The sequence below is a fragment of the Pelophylax lessonae genome, assembly GCF_965119305.1.
Source record: "Pelophylax lessonae genome assembly, chromosome: 11".
NCBI classification, from domain to species: Eukaryota; Metazoa; Chordata; class Amphibia; order Anura; family Ranidae; genus Pelophylax; species Pelophylax lessonae.
In genome coordinates, this window is record NC_138778.1 from 14,174,986 (window position 1) to 14,196,132 (window position 21,147).

General features: G+C 41.5%; 1 protein-coding gene across 6 annotated transcripts in view; it reads left to right on the forward strand.

Annotated features, from left to right (window-relative positions):
- SHISA6 (shisa family member 6) overlaps positions 1-16,598 on the forward strand; it is a 342,371-nt gene extending 325,773 nt beyond the window's left edge. For all 6 annotated transcript variants that reach the window (XM_082271224.1, XM_082271225.1, XM_082271227.1 and 3 more), the window contains one exon: positions 15,569-16,598. In XM_082271224.1, coding sequence (XP_082127350.1) covers positions 15,569-16,146 — 578 coding nt within the window. In that variant the 3' untranslated portion in view covers positions 16,147-16,598. The remainder of the gene's footprint in view (positions 1-15,568) is intronic.
- Positions 16,599-21,147: the final 4,549 nt, after the last annotated feature.

Sequence of the window (21,147 nt, forward strand, 5' to 3'; positions counted from 1 at the left end):
CTGGTTGCCGCCACACACGCTTGACACCATCTGAACCAAATAAGTTTATCTTGGTCTCATCAGAGCACAGGACATGGTTCCAGTAATCCATGTCCTTAGTCTGCTTGTCTTCAGCAAACTGTTTGCAGGCTTTCTTGTGCATCATCTTTAGAAGAGGCTTCCTTCTAGGGCAACAGCCATGCAGACCAATTTGATGCAGTGTGCGACGTATGGTCTGAGCACTGAAGGGCTGACACCCCCACCCCTTCAACCTCTGCAGCAATGCTGGCAGCACTCATATGTCTATTTCCCAAAGACAACCTCTGGATATGACGCTGAGCACGTGCACTCAACTTCTTTGGTAGACCATGGCGAGGCCTGTTCTGAGTGGAACCTGTACTGTTAAACCACTGTATGGTCTTGGCCACCGTGCTGCAGCTCAGTTTCAGGGTCTTAGCCATCATCTTATAGCCTAGACCATCTTTATGTAGAGCAACAATTCTTTTTTCAGATCCTCAGAGAGTTCTTTGCCATGAGGTGCCATGTTGAACTTCCAGGGACCAGTATGAAAGAGTGAGAGCGATAACACCAAATTTAACACACCTGCTCCCCATTCACACCTGAGACCTTGTAACACTAACGAGTCACATGACACCGGGGAGGGAAAATTGCTAATTGGGCCCAATTTGGACATTTTAGCTTAGGGGTGTACTCACTTTTGTTGCCAGCGGTTTAGACATTAATGGCTGTGTGTTGAGTTATTTTGAGGGGACAGCAAATTTACACTGTTATACAAGCTGTACACTCACTACTTTACATTGTAGCAAAGTGTCATTTCTTCAGTGTTGTCACATGAAAAGATAGAATTAAATATTTACAAAAAATGTGAGGGGTGTACTTACTTTTGTTAGATACTGTATATACTTTTTTTTTTTTTTTTTTGTAGCAGAGACCCTAGAGAATGAAATGGCGATCGTTGCAATCTTTTATGTCACACTGTATTTGCGCAGAAATCTTTCAAACACAGTTTTATGGGAAAAAATACACATTAATGAATTAAAAAAAAAAAAAAAAAACGAAATAGTAAAGTTAGCCAAATTGTTTTGTATAGTGTAAAAGATGATGTTACGCTGGGAATCATGAGAGAATCGCGATCTTTATTCTAACCCAAACAATTGTGATTCTCATTTTATCCAGAATCGTGCAGCTCATATATAAATATATATATATATGTGTATATATAATATGTGTGTGTGTGTGTATATATATTATGTGTGTGTGTGTGTATATATATAATGTGTGTGTGTGTATATATATATATATATATATATATATAAAACCTATAAATAAGGTGGATGATACAAAAAAGAATGGATCTAACAAAAATAAATAAATAGAATGGAAAAAATACAAATGGAAAAAAAAAACACAAAAAAATTAAGAGATGCAAAATAAATAAGTGTAAATAAAAATAAATATTAAAATGTAAAAAATAAACAAATCTATAGGAAATAAATCTAAATCTAAAAATAATCTAAAATAAATATATAAAAAAATTATAAAAAAAAAAGTGAAAATAAAAAAATTAAAAATCAATAAATAATATATTGTTTGCTCTATAAACAGCGCTGGCCTGTGTTAGACAAATGGTGCTACATAAAAGTGAAGTTACTTAAAGTGATAAAGTACAAAATAAAATTAAAAAAAAAACACAAACTTAAAATATTGCTACAGAAATAATAATCGAACACAATAAATGCAAAGTTCAATTCCATAGTCTTCAATAAAAGTGTCAATGTTCTGTGCAAATAATTTGACTTTCCACAGCAAGTGTTATATTCAATTCCATAGTCCTCCAAGCAAAATGCCATGTACTGTATATCACCATTTGTGTAACACAGGTCAGTGCTGTTTATAGAGCAGGCATGTCCAACCTGCGGCCCGGGGGCCACATGCGGCCCGGAACCGCAGGTAATGCGGCCCACTGCCCCCTGACAATTTTTTTTTTGCTGGGGAGGAAGGAAGTCGAGTCGGGGCACTGCCACGGAGGCTGCCTTGGAGGGGATCATCCACTAGTTGTGTTAAATTAGTGCTGGAGGGGGGGGGGGGGGGCGGCGCGGCAGCACAGGAGGTCGCGGCGGCGTTTTATTACTTATATACCTTAACTATAGTAAATATTTTATATGCGGCCCGAGAAAATTTCTCTACACTCAATGTGGCCCAGAGAAGCCGAAAGGTTGGACACCCATGTTATAGAGCAAAAGATATATTGTGACATCCCCTAATTAGGGAGTGTGATACAGCAGCTCTAACCTGGTATTCCCATCTATTCTAAGCGCTGGTGAAATGTTAAAAAAAAAAAAAATAACATAAATAAAGCTCTATATCCATATCTAGGATCTTTTTTTATTTTTATTTTATTTTTTGATCTTTATTGAATTTTTTTCTGCAGACACTGAAATAGGTCATCCACTATGCTTCCAGAAAGCGAATGATAAGTAGGAGAGTCTGCATGCTGAAGTCACATGATCAGTCCCTGGACTGTTATTTAACCACTTCAGCCCTGGAAAGTTTACCCCCCTTCATGACCAGGCTACTTTTTGCAATACAGCGCTGCGTTATTTTAACTTACAATTGCGCGGTCGTGCGACGCTGTACCCAAATAAAATTCATCTCCTTTTTATCCCATAAATAGAGCTTTCTTTTGGTGGTATTTGATCACCTCTGCGACTTTAATTTTTGTTCGCTATAAACAAAAAAAAGACCATCAATTTTGGAAAAAAAAAACAACAATATTTACATTTTTGCTATAAAAAGTATAAAAAAATGTATAAAAAAAAAGAATTTCTTCTTCTTCAAGTTAGGCCAATATGTACTCTGCTACATATTTGTGGTAAAAGAAATCCCAATAAACGTATATTGATTGGTTTGCACAAAGCTTATTGCGTCTTCAAACTATGGGATAAATTTATGGAATTTTTTTTTGTTTTTTTTTTTTTTGTTTTTTTACAAGGAATGGCGGCGATTAGTGATTTTTAGTGAGACTGGGACATTGTGGCAGACAAATTGGACACCTAAGGCCCCTTTCACACACGGTAGTCCGTCGGTGGACTCTGTTTTTCTCAGCGGGGGATAGATCCACCGATCCCCCGCTGAGCAGGCGGATGGCAGCTCTGTCTCCGCGCTGTGTGCGGAGACAGAGCTGTAAGGTCCCCATTCTTCTCTATGGGGGAATCGGATGGGAACGGACCGTCTGTCCGTTCTCATCCAATCCGATCCGCCAGACGGATGGAAAAAAGGGTTTCCATCCGTCCGGATTTGACGGATCGGATCGGATGTCAGCGGACATATCTCCGCTGACATCCGATGCCCCATAGGGATGCATGGGGCATCCGTTCAGATCTGCCTGTCCATTTTTCAGGCAGTTTTTCGGAACTGTCCGCTTGTGTGAAAGGGGCCTAACTGACACTTTTGACACTTTTTTGGGAACTAGTGATATTGTTACAGTGACCAGTGCTAAAAAATATGCACTGTCACTGTACTAAAGACACTGGTAGGGAAGGGGTTGACATCGGGGGCGATCAAAGGGTTAAATGTGTGCCTAGCTGGTGCTTGCTAACTGTGTGGGGTTTTCTCTGACTAGGGGAAGATAGAGATTGGTGTTCCTGCTTAGCAGGAAGGAACACAAGATCCCTATCTTCCCCCTGTCAGAACAGCAATATGCCTTTTTTACATAAGCAGACCGCCGTTCTGCCTGTCTCAGGAACGATTGGGGGTGGTCAATGGACATCGGGTCAGAAGAACCCACTTATTGGTATCCCCTGTGTCTAATCAGCGTGCGACCGTGCCCTTGCCGGCACCCACGCGCCCCCCAGTGTCTATTGCACGAAATTACGTACAGGTATGTCGTTTCGGCAATAGAGCCGAGCTGCCGCAGTAAAAGTGCGCTAGGCGGTCGGCAAGTGGTTAAAAAAGCTCTGTCCTCTTCTCCCTATCCCAAAGGGGACAACAAGTGGCCTTTTCAGGACATACGTGGCCCGCTGTTGTCAGGGGAGGACTGGACCAGGGGGCAGGGAGGCAACCGCCCCCCTGGCCGCTCTGATGCCCCGTAAAATGGCTGCACTGCTTCTGCCACAGACATGCCTAAAGGATTCCTGGTGAAGAGAAGTAAAAGCCCCCGCCACTGACCTACTGAGTGCGGGATGAAGGAAATACAGAGCGCAGGCCCCCTCACCCCCCCCCCCCTCACCCCCACACTGTGTCTGAGCAGAGGCCAGTTCCATGCCCCACTGGAGACTCTACTCCCCCTGCCAGCCCAGACCGAGCTTTCCCAGCTCCCCCAACCGCCCTCTGCTGGCCCGGTCAGGAACCCGGATTAGGTTGGTGAGTAAAGAATACCTGGAGTGGAGTTTCAGCCTGGAATGGGGGTTCAGGAGGTGGCCAGGTAGAGAGGGAGAGTGGGAGGGAGCCGAGTCACTGCACCATGCGTGTCTGGTTTGTACTTGCCCCCCTGGGCCGAAAGTTGCCAGTCAGACCCTGGCTGTTGTCACTCTCCATCAGGAAAACTACCCTGAGAAATGCCATGCAGGCATCACTGGAGTGCATGTAGACAGGAAGCAGGGGAGGTCTGGGCCAGGGGGCAGGGGGGCAATTGCCCCCTGGGCTACTCTGGTGCCCCGTAAAAAGGCTGCACCGCTTCTGCCACAGACATGCCTAAAGGATTCCTGGTGAAGAAAAGTAAAAAGTCCCCACTGCTGACCTACTGAGTGCGGGTTGAAGACAAGGACAGAGCGCAGGCCTCCCCCCCCCCCCCCCCCCCCCAGCATGGATGGTGTAAACTGTGTCTGAGCAGAGGCCGGTTCCATGCCCCAATGGAGACTCTCTCCTCCCCCAGGCAACCCCAACCGAGCTGTCCCAGCTCCCCCCACCTGCTCCCTGGCTGGATTCAGCCAGTGAGTAAAGAGTACCTGGAGCGGGGCTTCAGCCTGGAATGGGGGGGTCAAGGGGAGGACATGAAGAGGGAGAGTGGGAGGGGGGCCAAGCCGCTGCAGCATGGGCCTCTGGTTTGTACTTGCCCCCCGGGCCGAAAGTTGCCAGTCAGCCCCTGGCCGTTGTCACTCTCCATCAGGAAAACTACCCTGAGAAATACCATGCAGGTATCACTGGAGTGCATGTAGACATGAATTAGCTGCAAAGAGGTGGCAGGAGATCAGCAGCACTGAGATAGAACAAAGGATCTTCGTTTCTGTGATTACTGAACACATCGTGTAGCCAAATTGCTGCCTTTTGTGTAGCAAATTGTACAGCGGAGATATCCAGGGGGATCGTTCTGTGCCAGACGTTCTACTTCCCTTCCCAAAGATCCTTCTCTCCTCCGATCTGTACTATTTTTAGAATATGGAGGGTGCCGGCGTTCCTCCCTACATCCAGGCGGCCTCCCAGGCACATTCATTTCATAAATTGCTCGTATTTTTCCCAGCAAGCCCCTCCAAATTGTCGCCTAACGAGGACCCCGCGTAGCACGCCGGTCCCCTCCCTCCGATTAGGAATGGCGCGGAGGCGCACAGAGCGCCACTCTAATACAATTGCTGCAATTTTTTCTGGTAAATTGCACCACGCCGCCCGGCATTTACCGCCGCCTTCCAGTCCCCGGAGGATCCCGCGCAGGAGATGACATTCACCGAGGGATTCATCGGAGGGAAATAAACTGAACGGTTAAAGCAAAGGAAATGTTCAGAATAAAATGTGATAAAACATTCACATCGCCGTCATATTATGCAGCCGATCTCCGGCCTCCCCTTCAGTCTTGCACAGTTTTACCGGCTCCTCTTCCTCCGATTTCACCGCACACTGTGAGCTTCTCACCATGGGCTGCAGCTTAGACAGAAGCCCGCCTCTTTTCCTGGCTGGAGGACGTCCAGCATCATTTATAGCTTTCCTCCCCAGCCTGACTGTCCCTGGCCTCACCCATTTTCATTCATTGAATTTCAGTTCTTTCAATCGCGGAGGCTCTGCACCACATGTGGGCTTTGCCTATGTAAATGCAGGCTGCCTAGTAATACCCGCCCATCAGGGCATTTTGATATTTGCATAACTCCTCCCAAAAGCCAGCCCGCTGCTTTCACCAGGGCTTAAAGTGGAGCTCCACCCAAAAGTGGAAGCTCCGCCTATCTGCCTCCTCCCCCACATTTGGCATCTTTCGGGGGGAGCGAATACCTGTTTGTGACAGGTACCTGCATGGGTGTCTGGAAATTTTCTGGCCTGCTCTAAAAGGGGGATCTATGGGGACCCTGCTCTAAAGAGGATCCTGGCCTGGCCTGCTCTAAAGGGGGATCTATGGGGACCCTGCTCTAAAGAGGATCCTGGCCTGGCCTGCTCTAAAGGGGGATCTATGGGGACCCTGCTCTAAAGGGGATCTATGGACGACCCCGGCCTGGCCTACTCTAAAGGGAGATCTATGGGGACCCTGCTCTAAAGGGGGATCTATGGAGGACCCTGGCCTGGCCTGCTCTAAAGGGGGATCTATGGGGACCCTGCTCTAAAGGGGGATCTATGGGGGACCCCGGCCTGGCCTACTCTAAAGGGAGATCTATGGGGACCCTGCTCTAAAGAGGATCCTGGCCTGGCCTGCTCTAAAGGGGGATCTATGGGGACCCTGCTCTAAAGGGGGATCTATGGGGACCCTGCTCTAAAGGGGATCTATGGACGACCCCGGCCTGGCCTACTCTAAAGGGAGATCTATGGGGACCCTGCTCTAAAGGGGGATCTATGGAGGACCCTGGCCTGGCCTGCTCTAAAGGGAGATCTATGGGGACCCTGCTCTAAAGAGGATCCTGGCCTGGCCTGCTCTAAAGGGGGATCTATGGGGACCCTGCTCTAAAGGGGGATCTATGGAGGACCCTGGCCTGGCCTGCTCTAAAGGGGGATCTATGGGGACCCTGGTCTGCTCTAAAGGGGATCTATGGGGATCCTGGTCTGCTCTAAAGTGGGTCATATTGGCTAAATATATATATATATATATATATTATTTGAAGGGAGAGCCTGGAGTACCTGGTGGTGCAGGAAAACCTGGTAGCATGGGGAATATAGGTGAAAAGGTAAGACCAAAGAGGGATCTATTGTGGACCCTGGTCTGCTCTAAAGGGCGAACTATGGGGGACCCTGGCCTGGCCTGCTCTAAAGATTAATGCCTGATCAATGGGGTGGGAAGGGGCGGAGCATGGGTGACCTTAAAATCATGCCCCCCCCTGAAAAAAGTTTTGTGGACGCCCATGGGTACCTGTCCCCACTTCCGGGAGACCTCATTGCAGGGAGGGGGAAGTTCGCCCCCCCTCCTCCTCCTTCCCCCCCCGTTGCAGGACCATTCAGAATGCGCAGCATGTTTTGCGCATGCACAGTAGGGGACCTGACGACTTCCTTTAGAAGCAATGGAGGCAGCAGCACCTGAGAGCGGAATGTAAAAATCTGCTGGAGTGCCGACATGGCGGGACCTCTGGACAGGTAAGTGTCCTAATGATAAAAGTCAGCAGCTACAGTATGTGTACAGTTTGTGTAGCTGCTGACTTTAATTTTTTTCTGAAGGAAGCTGGAGCTCAGTTTTAGTCCCGGTTCACACTGGTGCGATGCGGGAACCCGCAGTGGATTTGCAGGGTTCCCGCATCGCACCCGACTCTTAGGCAGTTCACACTGCCATATGCAAATCGCTGGGGGTGTCAATACAATGTTAACGACACCCCCAGATTAGTTCGCATATCGCAGTGTGCACTCTCTGTTCGGACATGAATCGGATTGCATAGGTGTGAACACTCATGCGATCCGATTCTGGTGCAACCAGAAAAAAAGGGTCCTGTGGGACTTTGGTCTGAATACGATGCAAATTCAGCCATACAATCTGCATAGCTGAATTCGCATCGCACAGACATCGCATGTGATTTGCAGAGCAATGTGGTGCGAATCACATGCGATGCCTGACATCGCATATGTGCGAACCGGGACTCAACCACTTCCGGACCGCCTGCTGCAAATACTGCGGCAGGGCGATCCGGCTGCGCAAAATCACGTACATGTACGTGATTTTGCGCACGAGATCTGGGGCGTGCGTACCGCCGGAGCCCCACACCTGCTGTGATTCAACACAACGGGAGCCAATCAGCGGGTCCGGCGGCCATTGCAGGACTTGCCAATCAATCCCAGGAGAGGCAGAACAGCCGTCTGCGTAGGTAAACAAAGCAGACCTCCGTTCAGTCACAGAGGGAAGGGGAGATCCTGTGTTTGCACTAAGCAGAAACCCCGATCTCTGTCTACCTCCAGTTGCCCCCCCCCCCCCCCCCTACACGATTAGAAAGCACTCCCTAGGAGCACACTTAACTCTTTGATCGCCCCTGATGTTAACCCCTTCCCTGCCAGTGTCATTGGTACAGTGACAGTGCATTTGTTTTTAGCACTGATTACTGTATTGATGTCACTGGTCCCCAAAAAGTGTCACCTAGTGTCAGATTTGTCCGCCGCAATGTCAGAGTTCTGCTAAAAATCGCTGATCGATAACCTTTAATAGTAAAAACAATAAAAAAAATTGCATAAAAATATCCTATCGTTTGTAGAAGCGATAAAGTTTGCGCAAACCAATCAATATACGCTTGTTGGGATTGTAGCAGAATATATATTGGCCTTTGTGCACTGGTGCGCAGTCATGTTGGAACAGGAAGGGGCCATCCCCAAACCCCTCCCACAAAGTTGGGAGCATAAAATTGTCCAAAATGTCTTGGTATGCTGACACCTTAAGAGTTCCCTTCACAGGAACTAAGGGGCCAAGCCCAACCCCTGAAAAACAACCCCACACCATAATCCCCCCTCCACCAAATGATTTGGACCAGTGCACAAAGCAAGGTCCATAAAGACATGGATGAGTGAGTTTGGGGTGGAGGAATTTGACTGGCCTGCACAGAGTCCTGACCTCAACCCAATAGAACACCTTTAGGATGAATTAGAGTGGAGACTGCGAGCCAGGCCTTCTCGTCCACATCAGTGTCTGACCTCACAAATCCGCTTCTAGAAGAATGGTCAAACATTCCCATAGACACTCCTAAACCTTGTGGACAGCCTTCCCAGAAGAGTTGAAGCTGTTTTAGCTGCAAAGGGTCGGCCAACTCAATATTGAACCCTACGGACTAAGACTGGGATGGCATTAAAGTTCAAGTGCGTGTAAAGGCAGTCGTCCCAATACTTTTGGTAATATAGTAAATGTGTATGTGTGCGTATGTGTGTGTGTGTGTGTATGTATATATATATATATATATATATAATTTATTTATTTATTATTTTTATTCATTTTAATATTAGTACATATATATATATAGACGTGTGTATGTATGTGTGTGTGTATATATATATATATATATATATATCTTAGATTGTAAGCTCTCTGATTCCTACTGTGTAAGTGTATTGTATTTGTACTGTCTACCCTCAAGTTGTAAAGCGCTGCGTAAATTGTCGGTGCTATATAAATCCTATATAATAATAATTATATATATATATATATACATAACATTTATAATAATATATTTTTTATTATCTTCTGAAAACAGAGGCCCAAGAGAATAAAATTGTGGCTGTTGCATGCAATTTTTTTTTTTTTTTATATTGCGCAAAATTTAGTGCACGCAGACACAATATTATACCCCCCCTTTTTTTTAGATAAAAAATGGGGTTACCTTGAGTGAACATTGAGCCTTAAAGTTACTCATGTCTGCGAAATTATAAAAAAAAAATTCTCCATAGGCAACAATTTGAAGGTCTTTACAGGTCATTCGTTGAGTGCCGGTTCACATTTGTGCGATGCGAGAACGCTGCGAATATACAGCGTGTTCCTGCATCGCATCCGCACCCCTGGCAGTTCACACTGCCATATGCGATACGCTGGGGGTGTCAATTAAAAGTTAACGACACCATCAGATAAGATCGCATATCGCAGTGCGATCTGTAAGTTCGCACAGAATCAGATCGCATAGGTGTGAACAGGGCCAGTGCTTCCACTAGGCAAACTAGGCAGCCGCCTAGGGCGCATTGCCACATAGGGGCGCAGCCAGGAGTCGGCACTCTCTCTCTATCATGAATTCTCCATCATGAATGATTATTGTGAGCTGAGGCGAGGGGCGGAGGTTGGGGGGAAGAAGGGACAGCGGAAGATGCCAAGTGTCTTGGGCAGTGGTGGAACTTCTAGGCCCTGGCTTTTCACCACTGTTAGAGGTGCCCCAAAAGGCAAGAAGGGAGCCCCCCAGAGTGCTGCCTGCATGATGATCCTCTTCAGGTGGAGCTGAGCGGCAAGTGACTCTCTGCACTGAGCTGCTGGGCAGCCGTTTATTTCCCTGGGTCAGTATTAAGCAGGGAGCGGAGGAGAGCTGAACCTGAGCCGGAGCTCGGCACTGGAGGGCGGAACCTTTACTGGGACAGAAGCAACGAGGCACCGGAATGGTCTGAGGAGGTTGGTGATGAAGGACGTGTAGAGCTCTCTGACTGCTGCTTTTCCCTCCACCAGGAGCCGCCACGTTTAACAGGGGTTCGGGGTCATGGGGGATTGGGGTCCCCAGGTGTGACACGGAAGAACATCAGGATCTGACATAGAGGTACATCTGGGTCAGTGGGTATGACAGCATGACATGGAGTAATATTGGGGTCCCAGGGTGTGACATGGAAAAACATCAAAGTCCCTGGGTGTGACATGGAGGGACATTAGGGTCCCCGGGTGTGAAATGGAGGAATATGGGGGTCACTGGGTATGCATACCTGCCAACTGTCCCGTTTTTCCCGGGACAATCCCGGCAAATAGGAGCCTGTCCCGGGTAATTTACACTGTCCCTGTTAATCAGGGACAATGTAAATCATTTAAAAAAATGTATTTATTTTTTTTTTTTTAAATTTTGTTCCACACAGTGTCGCTCTCACCCCAGCTATGTGTTGTTGTTCTGGCAGCAGGTTGTCTCTCTCTCTCGGTGCCCGCTCACTCTTCCCGTCTGTCGCAAATTTAACGTGTCACTGGAGCCAGGGTGTCAGCATGGTGCACTTTCCGAAATACGCCAGCAGGGGGAGGCAGAGCACCTTCCGACAAGCTGACACTTTAAAATTCTCATCACAATTCCCTGCAATTCTAAACTTTAGGCAGAAGTAGCGCAGCTGAATGGGAGAATTATTCCAACTCTGCTACTTTGGCCTCAAGTTTTCAATTTCCTGTAATTTTCTCTTTATGAAGTAGACCCTATAATCTGATAAGTAGGCGGAGATTAATTATGCAGAGTGGCGGAGCTTCAGGGAAGTGGGTGTGGTAAGTAATTGATAGCTGTGCTGCAAAGTGTCCCTGGAAATTTTTTTCAAATGTTGGCAACTATGGGTATGACAGCATAACATGGAGGAACCATCAGATCAGGGTCACATAGAGGAGTTTTCAACCCCTTCCCTTTTTTGCGGGGGGGGGGGGGCGCAAGTAGCTGGTCTTGCCTAGGGCATAAAATAGTCTAGCACCGGCCCTGGGTGTGAACCACCATGCAATCCGATTCTGCTGCGGACCAAAAACAGGGTTTGGTGCGTGTTTTAGTGCGATTGCGGTGCGAATTCAGCCAAATTGGCTGAAATTTGCACCGCACAGAGATCGCATGTAATTTTAGAAGCAGTGCGCTCCGAATTACATGCGATCTCTGTCATCGCACAAATGTGAACCGGCACTTAGAATTACCCATAAGTTATGGCCCTAGAATCTTTGCTCCCGCTCTGGCGTTCGCGGCATTACTTCACATGTATGGCGCAATTTATGTTTACATACACATGTGCGCCCTACACTGCACGTTTTCATTGGAGTGTGTAAGGGGGTGCTTTTCCTTTTTTTTTTTTTTTTTTTTTTTTTATTATTTTGTTCAAATTTTTTAACTTTTTTTTTGTCCTTCATTTAACTTTTTTGCTCTCACAAGAGGCTAACAAGTCCACTATGTGATCGCTTTTGGCAGGTGACAGATCCTCTTGTTGGAGACATCAGGAGTCTATTAGACCCCCCCCCCCCCAATGTCTCCCTTGCCACCCACTGCAGCTAATCAACCACAGATCATGCCTGATTAGCTCCATTATTGGCTTTTTTTTTTTTTAATACCAGGACTTTTATAAATTTATCCAACGGTTAAACATTGTCCCAGCCTAGGACTCTGCATGAATGGAAATGTCCTCTTCCCCAGCCACTGTATAGGGAAGTAATGTGGCTGGGGCCCTGAAATAGGGTGAATGATGGCATGAAAACCTTCGCCCTGTAACATCTGCCACTTTGTTTTTTGTTTTAAGTGCTGTGGAATATTTCATAGAGAAATGGATTCCATACCTGGGGGAGGGAAAATCCCTTTAGGTGTTGCACAGTCCTCTTATTTCAGGTCAGTAATGCTGGAAATGTATCTGTGTCAGCAAAACGCTCGACGTTCTCTCCGAACCTGACACTCCGCATTCCCCTCCGCTCACAGCCGGCACAGCAATCCAGGTCAAGGGTAGAGGCGGAGCCTGTGAGCCGGGCAGAAACATTACAGTTCTGTGTTGGCGCATAATACAGGCCGGCAGCTTAAAGGGGAACTCCACCTATGTCTTTTGCAGACCTGACTTCTCTATGGCTTTACAACGCCGTAGGCAGCCCCATTAGTTCCCCTCCTCTGGCAGAAGTCAGGATTGAAATGCAATGCATACCATTGGGTAAGGAGTAAGCCACACCTCCCAACTTTCTGAGATGGGAACAAGGGACACCTATTAGCCAAAGTATGTAGACATAGGACACCCCCCCTGCCACGCCCCCTTAACAGAACGGCGATCTGCCTGGTTTACATAGGCAGACAGATGTTCTGCCTCTCTCGGGAAAGGTTGCCAGGTGCCAGCAAACATCGGGTCCTCCGGACCCTCTGATTGGCTCCTGCTGTGTCCAATCACAGCGGGAGCTGTTCGCCAGCGGCACACATAGGCGCCCAAGACCAAAAAATGTAAGTTGACCTACAGGTACGTGATTTTCGCGCTGATGGGCCGCCCTGCCGCTGTATATGTACGTGAGGTGGTTAAAATGTGTGCAGAAAAAAAAAACCCACAAAAATGGCTCTGGCAGTGAAAGGGTTAATGCCACTTTAAATATATATATATATATATATATATATATATATAAAAAAAGATATATATATATATATATATATATATATAATCACAAAGCAGCAGTTGTCTTCCTCAAAAAAAAAAAAAAAAACCCAAATTCCACCCAATTTTCTTTTTTTGCAGTCAATACAATTTCACATCATCCCATCACCAGACTGTTGCATTCTCATCAGCACATTGACATCAAGATTAATGTTCTCAGTCTTTGTCTCGCTTTCCAAAACAAAATTAATCTCGGCTCATTTTGTTCCCAATCACCGATTTTCAAATCATGCAATTTAATTGTTTAATGTGAACGAAGCCAAGGAGGTTGGAAAGAGATTACTGTGATAATATAACGATCTGCAAAGCCTAAAAAAAAAAAAAAGAAAAGCAATTTTGCACCTACCGCATTGGGCAAATTTTCCTGTCCACCAACCAATTTAACCAAGTATCAAAAAATTCAAAAATGTAACTACCTTCTTGGTGATTGGCTCCCTCTTGTCGTATTTCCAAAGTGCTCCAATGGGAGATTAGAATTTAATAATGGACTCTTCAAGTTTTTCGCAGATGATTATTAACCACTTGATGACCCAACCTTTTCTGACACTTGTTTACATGTAACAATCAGTATTTTTTTGCTAGAAAATTTCTTAGATCTCCCCAACATTATATATATATATATATATATATATATATATATATATATATATATATATATTTATTTATATATATATATATATATATATATATATATATATATAATATATATATACACAGTATATTATATATATATATATATATATATACACATATATATTTATTTATTTATTTATTTTCTTAAAGCAGAGTCCCCAGAGAATAAATTGGTGACTGTTGCAATTTTTTATGTCACATGGTATTTGCGCAGCGTTTTTTTAAATGCAATTTTTTGGGGGGAAAGATACACTTTTTTTAATTTTAATTAAAAAAAAAAAAAAAAAAAAACACAATACATAGCCCATTTTTTTGGTAAAATATAACAAATGATGTTTCACCGAGTAAATAGATACGAAACATGTCGTATTTCAAAATTGGGCATGCTCGTGCAACCGTGGTGTAGATTTTACTATTCACAGACAACATTTTAAAAGCCTTTACAGGTTACCACTTTAAATTAGGGAATCAACCGATTATCGGCAACACCGATATATCGGGGGCTGATATGCACTTTCCCCGATATATCGGAATCGGGCTTTTGATTTGCCGATATTGCCGATATTTAGGGAAACTGCTTGTACCGGAGTGATGCCTGCAGCTAGAGCCATCACCCCGGTACCGGCGTCCATAGCCGACGGTCGGCTGTCTTGTAATGACAAATCGGCTGTCATTACAAGGAGCGGGAGGGGATGTCCCCCAACCTCCCGCCGCCTTCCGTGGCTCGCCTGGGTCTCCCGTCCCACCGGGATACCCGGGCATCCTACCTCCACTGCTGCCGAAGAGAAGACCCGGTGTACTGCGTCTTCATGTAAAAAACCCAGAAGTGATGTCATGACATCACTTCCGGTTACTCTGCACCGAATTAAAAAAACTGACAGCATTCAAAACAGCCAAACTTGGCGTTTTGAATGCTTTTCTGTGCCGAGGAGGGGTTTGGAGTCTTTTAGACCCCCACATCCCTTCACAGGAGTACCTTTAAAAAAAATACATTTTTTTTTTTTAAATATCCGAAAATAGCAGATATCGGCCGATACCGATATCCGATGACCAAAATATTGGTATCGGCATTAAAAAAACGATATCGGTCGATCGCTACTTTAAATTTAAACAGGAGGTAGAATTACTGCCCATGATCTGCCTTTTGCAGTGATGCCTCGCATGTGTGGGACGATCGTATTTTGCGTGCGTGTGGGACGGATGCTTGCTTTTGCCTTTGCGGAGGGACGGGAGCACTTAACATTTTTTTTTTTTTTTTTTTATTTATTCATTTATTTATTTTTAATCACTTTTATTGCTGTCCTGAGGAATGTTAACATCCCTTGTGAAACAATAGGCACGTGACAGGTACTCTATGGAGAGATCTGGGACCCCAAATCCCTCCTCTGCCCTTTAAATCTTTGATCACACCGATATCGTTTTTTTGATTTTCAAAAATGGCGTCGTTGACATCCAGGTAAACTAGAAGTGATGTCAGGTCCTCACTTCCAGCTTGCCATAACCGAGAGCTGAACAAAGTCAGGACGTCTCCTCCAGCTGCTTGTAAAGGCAATCCAGCGGCTACTTAGCCGTTAGGATTGCTTTTACAAGAGAGCCGACTACCGGCTCTAAATAACAGTACCGGGATGATGCCTGCAGCTGCACCGGGTTTCCGGGTACTGATCTGAACAAAACCAGATCCTCAAGCTTTGCAAATGTCTTTGTAGGAGGCCCCCAGGCCAATGACTGAATTGTCTGTTTCTCATTGTTACAGATGATAAGGAAGCCGATGAATATTATATGAGAAGACGACATCTCCCGGACCTGGCCGCACGGGGGACGCTTCCGCTGAACGTCATCAAAATGACTCAGGACCAGTCCAACTACCGAGAGCGGCCCAGGAGGCCCGTGCGCGCCATGTCTCAGGACAGAGTCTTGTCTCCGGAGAAGAACATGCCCGAGGAAGGGTACGGAATGCCCTACGACCGAATCTTGTCTGATGAGCAGCTTTTGTCTGCGGAACGTCTGCACTCTCAGGATCCCCTGCTCTCCCCGGACAAGGCCATGACCCTCAAGAGGTCCGAGTTCCAGTCTGAGAAGTCCATGTCAAGAGCCATTTCCCAAACCGACGTCTTTGTTTCTACGCCGGTATTGGATCGTTATCGGATGACAAAGATGCACTCCCATCCCAGTGCCTCAAATAACTTATATAACACGTTGGGTGTCAACCAAACTGCCGCCAAGCGTCAAGCCTTTGCTTCACGGAGGCACAACACGGTCGAGCAACTGCACTATATTCCAGGGCATCACCAACAGTACCGCACAGCTAGCAAAACAGAAGTGACTGTTTGATATAAAAAAAAAAAAAAAGAAAAAAAAAAATTAAAAAATGTGAATTGTAGATATTCGTTAACAGACTAAAGCAGTCCCAGGACACCACGCTACCGTGGCCTTGTGGGCCAAGAAGACCTCCTCTTTCATGTTTCATGAGTCGACGATGCCCATTGACCATTACTGTCATTGTAGTCAACGAGTGTCCTTACTCAAGTTTTTGGAAGCAAAAAGTGGATTTAGCAGAATGGTTTTTGGAATACCATCTACCTTTTTTGAAATTTGGGGTTTTAAGGGGATGATTTAAGGGCTTTCCAGTTCTTCAGTCTAAAAAAAAAAAAAAAAGAAAGAAATCAGCTTTGACCAGCAAGACGTCTAAGAAATGAAAATTAGGTTTTACGGCAAGCAGATGTAGACTTGGACAGCCAGGTTGAGCTTTAATGAACGCCATCATGACCATGGCCAAACCTTCCATCCTTGTAGCATGTAGTCAGCCTGAGCATCCCAGTGCTGCAGTCTGAGCATCCCAGTGCTGCATCCTTCACCCAACCATCATGGTATCCATCAACATCTCCTTGGTGGCGAGGTCCTGAACGCGTGCTAGTGTGGTGGAGAGGATTTGATCTGCAGGAAGGATTTATCTCTAATGGAATATTTATTAGTGCCTATACATTGTTCACTCTTTTAAATGTAGGTATTAGTGGGTGTGTCTCAATAAGCACAATACTACTAATAGAGCCCATATTTCATCCCATAACGAATTTTTAACGGCAACTCTCCAGGTGTAAATAGACTCGGTCTGCCCAAACGAGGAGCGCACTTTGTTTTATTACTGGACAACTTCAAGCCAATAACCGAACAGACATCATGGTTCCATGTCCTACACTGTATGGATATTTTATATAAGAAGAAAAATCAACCTTTATTATTTCCACCATGACCTTTTTACCTTCTAATTTTTTTATGTTTTAATTTAATTATTTTTTTTTTTTTACAAAATTTAATTTATGGGACGTGTGAAATTTTTTGTTCATCGGCAAATACAATTTTGGAGTTTCTCCGCAATTAGAAGGACTTTTTATGAGATTTATAACCTTTAATCTGGTGCCATCTTGTGCCATCTTCTCATCAATGACAACGGTTTTGTAATTTGGAAACAGACTGTCGGCCATCATAATAAACCCAACTTGAATTTTTTTTTTTTAATACAAAGTTTAATGATACATGATATGGACATACTTGGACTATCCTTGTTGTAATTATGTTACTAGTTGTTCTATAAGACATATGTTTAAAGGGCAACTTTACTCATACAAGGGGGGGTCAAATACCCTTTAAAAGTGTATTTACCCCATCACTGACATTTCTTGAGCCCGGTTTCCCAGATATATTAGCCAAGTGATCAATACTACATTGGGAATACAGGCCATTCCATCATTGTAGATTTTAATAAAAATATTAGGTGACTGATCTCACTTTCGACTGTATAAGATCTTTGTGCCATATATTTCTAAAAACGAAGTCTCATTTTGCCCTTTTTTTTTTAATTATTGTTTTTTTTTTTTTTTTTTTTTTTTTTAACCACCTAAAATAATACACTAATGCCACCCTCACATGTCACAAGCTTGTTAAATTTTTTTACCAATAAAACTTAGTAAAATAGTCCATGATGAGTTTAAATTTCTCAAGATCACCATTTCTCATACGACACGACATAGACATTTTCTAGATGTGCATTTGCTTTTTAAAACCTCATTGATATATTTTGTAAAAAAATAAATCTGTACAAAAAAAAAATCCCTGTGTTCTATAGTCAACAAAACTGGAAAGACAGCAATAGCTCTAGTAACACTTACAGGCTTCCAGGGGTATTAAACTAAAAAAAAAAAAAAAAAAAAATCAATGAATGTATTCTTAACTTTTGAAGATGATAGTACACTAGTCTTAATTTGCAGGAAAGCTGATCTTTTTTTTTTTTTTTTTTTTTTTTTTTTTTTTTTTGGGGGGGGGGGTTGTTTTTTTTTTTTTTTTTTTAACATTGAGTATAATATACTATAGTTTTTTTTGTTTGTTTTTTTTAATTGTTAGATTTGCAATGTAAATTTTAGGGAAATATTACAGTATTAAAATACTGTTTCTCAGAATCCATTTAAAGAAATCAGCTTAATAAGTTAGCCTGGGTTTATTAAATTATTATATGTTTTGTTTTTTTCCATTGAGTGGAATGTCCTGTAGTTTTTTTTTTAATTGTTTGATATTCAATGTCAATTTTGGGGAAATATTATAATTTATAGTATTGAAATACTGTTTCTAGAAATCCATATAAAAGAAATCGGGTAATAAATTAGCCTAGGTAAATTATATTTAATTATGTGAGGGTTTTTTTTTTTTTTGTTTACATTGAGTGGGATATCCTGTAGATTTTTTTTAATTGTTTGATTTTTCAATGTCGATTTCAGGGAAATATTACAGTATTAAAATACTGTTTCTATCAATCCATATAAAAGAAATCAGCTTAATAAATTAGCCTGGGTTTAATTATATTCATTTTTTTTTCATTGAGTAGAATGTACTATATATTTTTTTTTTAATTGTTTGATATTCAATGTAGATTTTGGGGGAAAATATCACAGTATTAAAATTCTGTTTCTAGAAATCCATATAAAAGACACCAGGCTAATAAATTTGCCTATTTTTAATTATATTTAAATAAGTGTTTTGTTTTTTTGTTTTTTTTTTTACATGGAGTGGAATATCCTGTAGTTTTTTTTAATTGTTTCATTTTCAATGTAGATTGCAGGGAAATGTTACAGTATTAAAATACTGTTTCTAGAAATCAATATGAAAGAAATTGGCTTATAAAATTAGCCTGGGTTTAAATGCATTCATTTTTTTTCATTGAGTAGAATGTCCTATATATTTTTTTTTTAATTGTTTGATATTCAATGTAGATTTTGGGGGAAAATATCACAGTATTAAAATACTGTTTCTAGAAATCCATATAAAAAACACCAGGCTAATAAATTAGCCTATGTTTAATTATATTTAATTAAGTGTTTCGTTCTGTTATATATATATATATATATATATATATATATATATATATATATATATATATATATATTGAGTGGAATGGAATATCCTGCAGTTTTTTTTTTTTTTTTGTTTTTTTTTTTGATTGTCAACGTAGATTTCAGGGAAAATATTACAGTATTAAAATACTGTTTCTAGAAATCAATATAAAAGAAATTGGCTTAAAAAAAAATAGCCTGGGTTTAATTATATAAATTTTTTTCATTGAGTAGAATGTCCTATATATTTTTTTTAATTGTTTGATATTCAATGTAGATTTGGGGGAAAAATATCACAGTATTAAAATACTGTTCCTAAAAATTCATACAAAAGAAACCAGGATAATAAATTAGCCTATGTTTAATTATATTTAATTAAGTGCTTTTTTTTTTTTTTTTTTTTACATTGAGTGGAATATCCTATATTTTTTTTTTAATTGTTTGATTTTCAATGTAGATTTCAGGGAAAACATTACAGTATTAAAATACTGTTTCTAGAAATCAATATAAAAGAAATTAGCTTAAAAAATTAGCCTGGGTTTAATTAGATTCATTTTTTTTTTCATTGAGTAGAATGTCCTATATATTTTTTTTTAATTGTTTGATATTCAATGTAGATTTGGGGGAAAAATATCACAGTATTAAAATACTGTTCCTAAAAATTCATACAAAAGAAACCAGGATAATAAATTAGCCTATGTTTAATTATATTTAATTAAGTGCTTTTTTTTTTTTTTTTTTTTTTTTTACATTGAGTGGAATATCCTATATTTTTTTTTTAATTGTTTGATTTTCAATGTAGATTTCAGGGAAAACATTACAGTATTAAAATACTGTTTCTAGAAATCAATATAAAAGAAATTAGCTTAAAAAATTAGCCTGGGTTTAATTAGATTCATTTTTTTTTTCATTGAGTAGAATGTCCTATATATTTTTTTTTAATTGTTTGATATTCAATGTAGATTTTGGGGGAAACTATCACAGTATTAAAATACTGTTTCTAAAAATCCATACAAAAGAAACCAGGATAATAAATTAGCCTATGTTTAATTATATTTAATTAAGTGCTTTTTTTTTTTTTTTTTTTTACATTGAGTGGAATATCCTATATTTTTTTTTTAATTGTTTGATTTTCAATGTAGATTTCAGGGAAAACATTACAGTATTAAAATACTGTTTCTAGAAATCAATATAAAAGAAATTAGCTTAAAAAATTAGCCTGGGTTTAATTAGATTCATTTTTTTTTTCATTGAGTAGAATGTCCTATATATTTTTTTTTAATTGTTTGATATTCAATGTAGATTTTGGGGGAAACTATCACAGTATTAAAATACTGTTTCTAAAAATCCATACAAAAGAAACCAGGATAATAAATTAGCCTATGTTTAATTATATTTAATAAAGTGCTTTTTTTTTTTTTTTACATTGAGTGGAATATCCTATATTTTTTTTTAATTGTTTTATTTTCAATGTAGATTTCAGGGAAAACATTACAGTATTAAAATACTGTTTCTAGAAATCAATATAAAAGAAATTAGCTTAAAAAATTAGCCTGGGTTTAATTAGATTCATTTTTTTTTTCATTGAGTAGAATGTCCTATATATTTTTTTTTAATTGTTTGATATTCAATGTAGATTTTGGGGGAAAATATCACAGTATTAAAATGCTGCTTCTAAAAATCCATACAAAAGAAACCAGGATAATAAATTAGCCTATGTTTAATTATATTAGTTTTTTGTTTTTTTTTTTACATTGAGCGAAATATCCTGCAGTTTTTTAAATTTTTTGATTCAATGTAGATTTCAGGGTAAATATTACAGTATTAAAATACTGTTTCTAGAAATCAATATAAAATAAATTGGCTTAATAAATTAGCCTGGGTTTAATTATATTCCTTTTTTTTTTCATTGAGTAGAATGTGCTATATTTTTTTTAATTGTTTGATATTC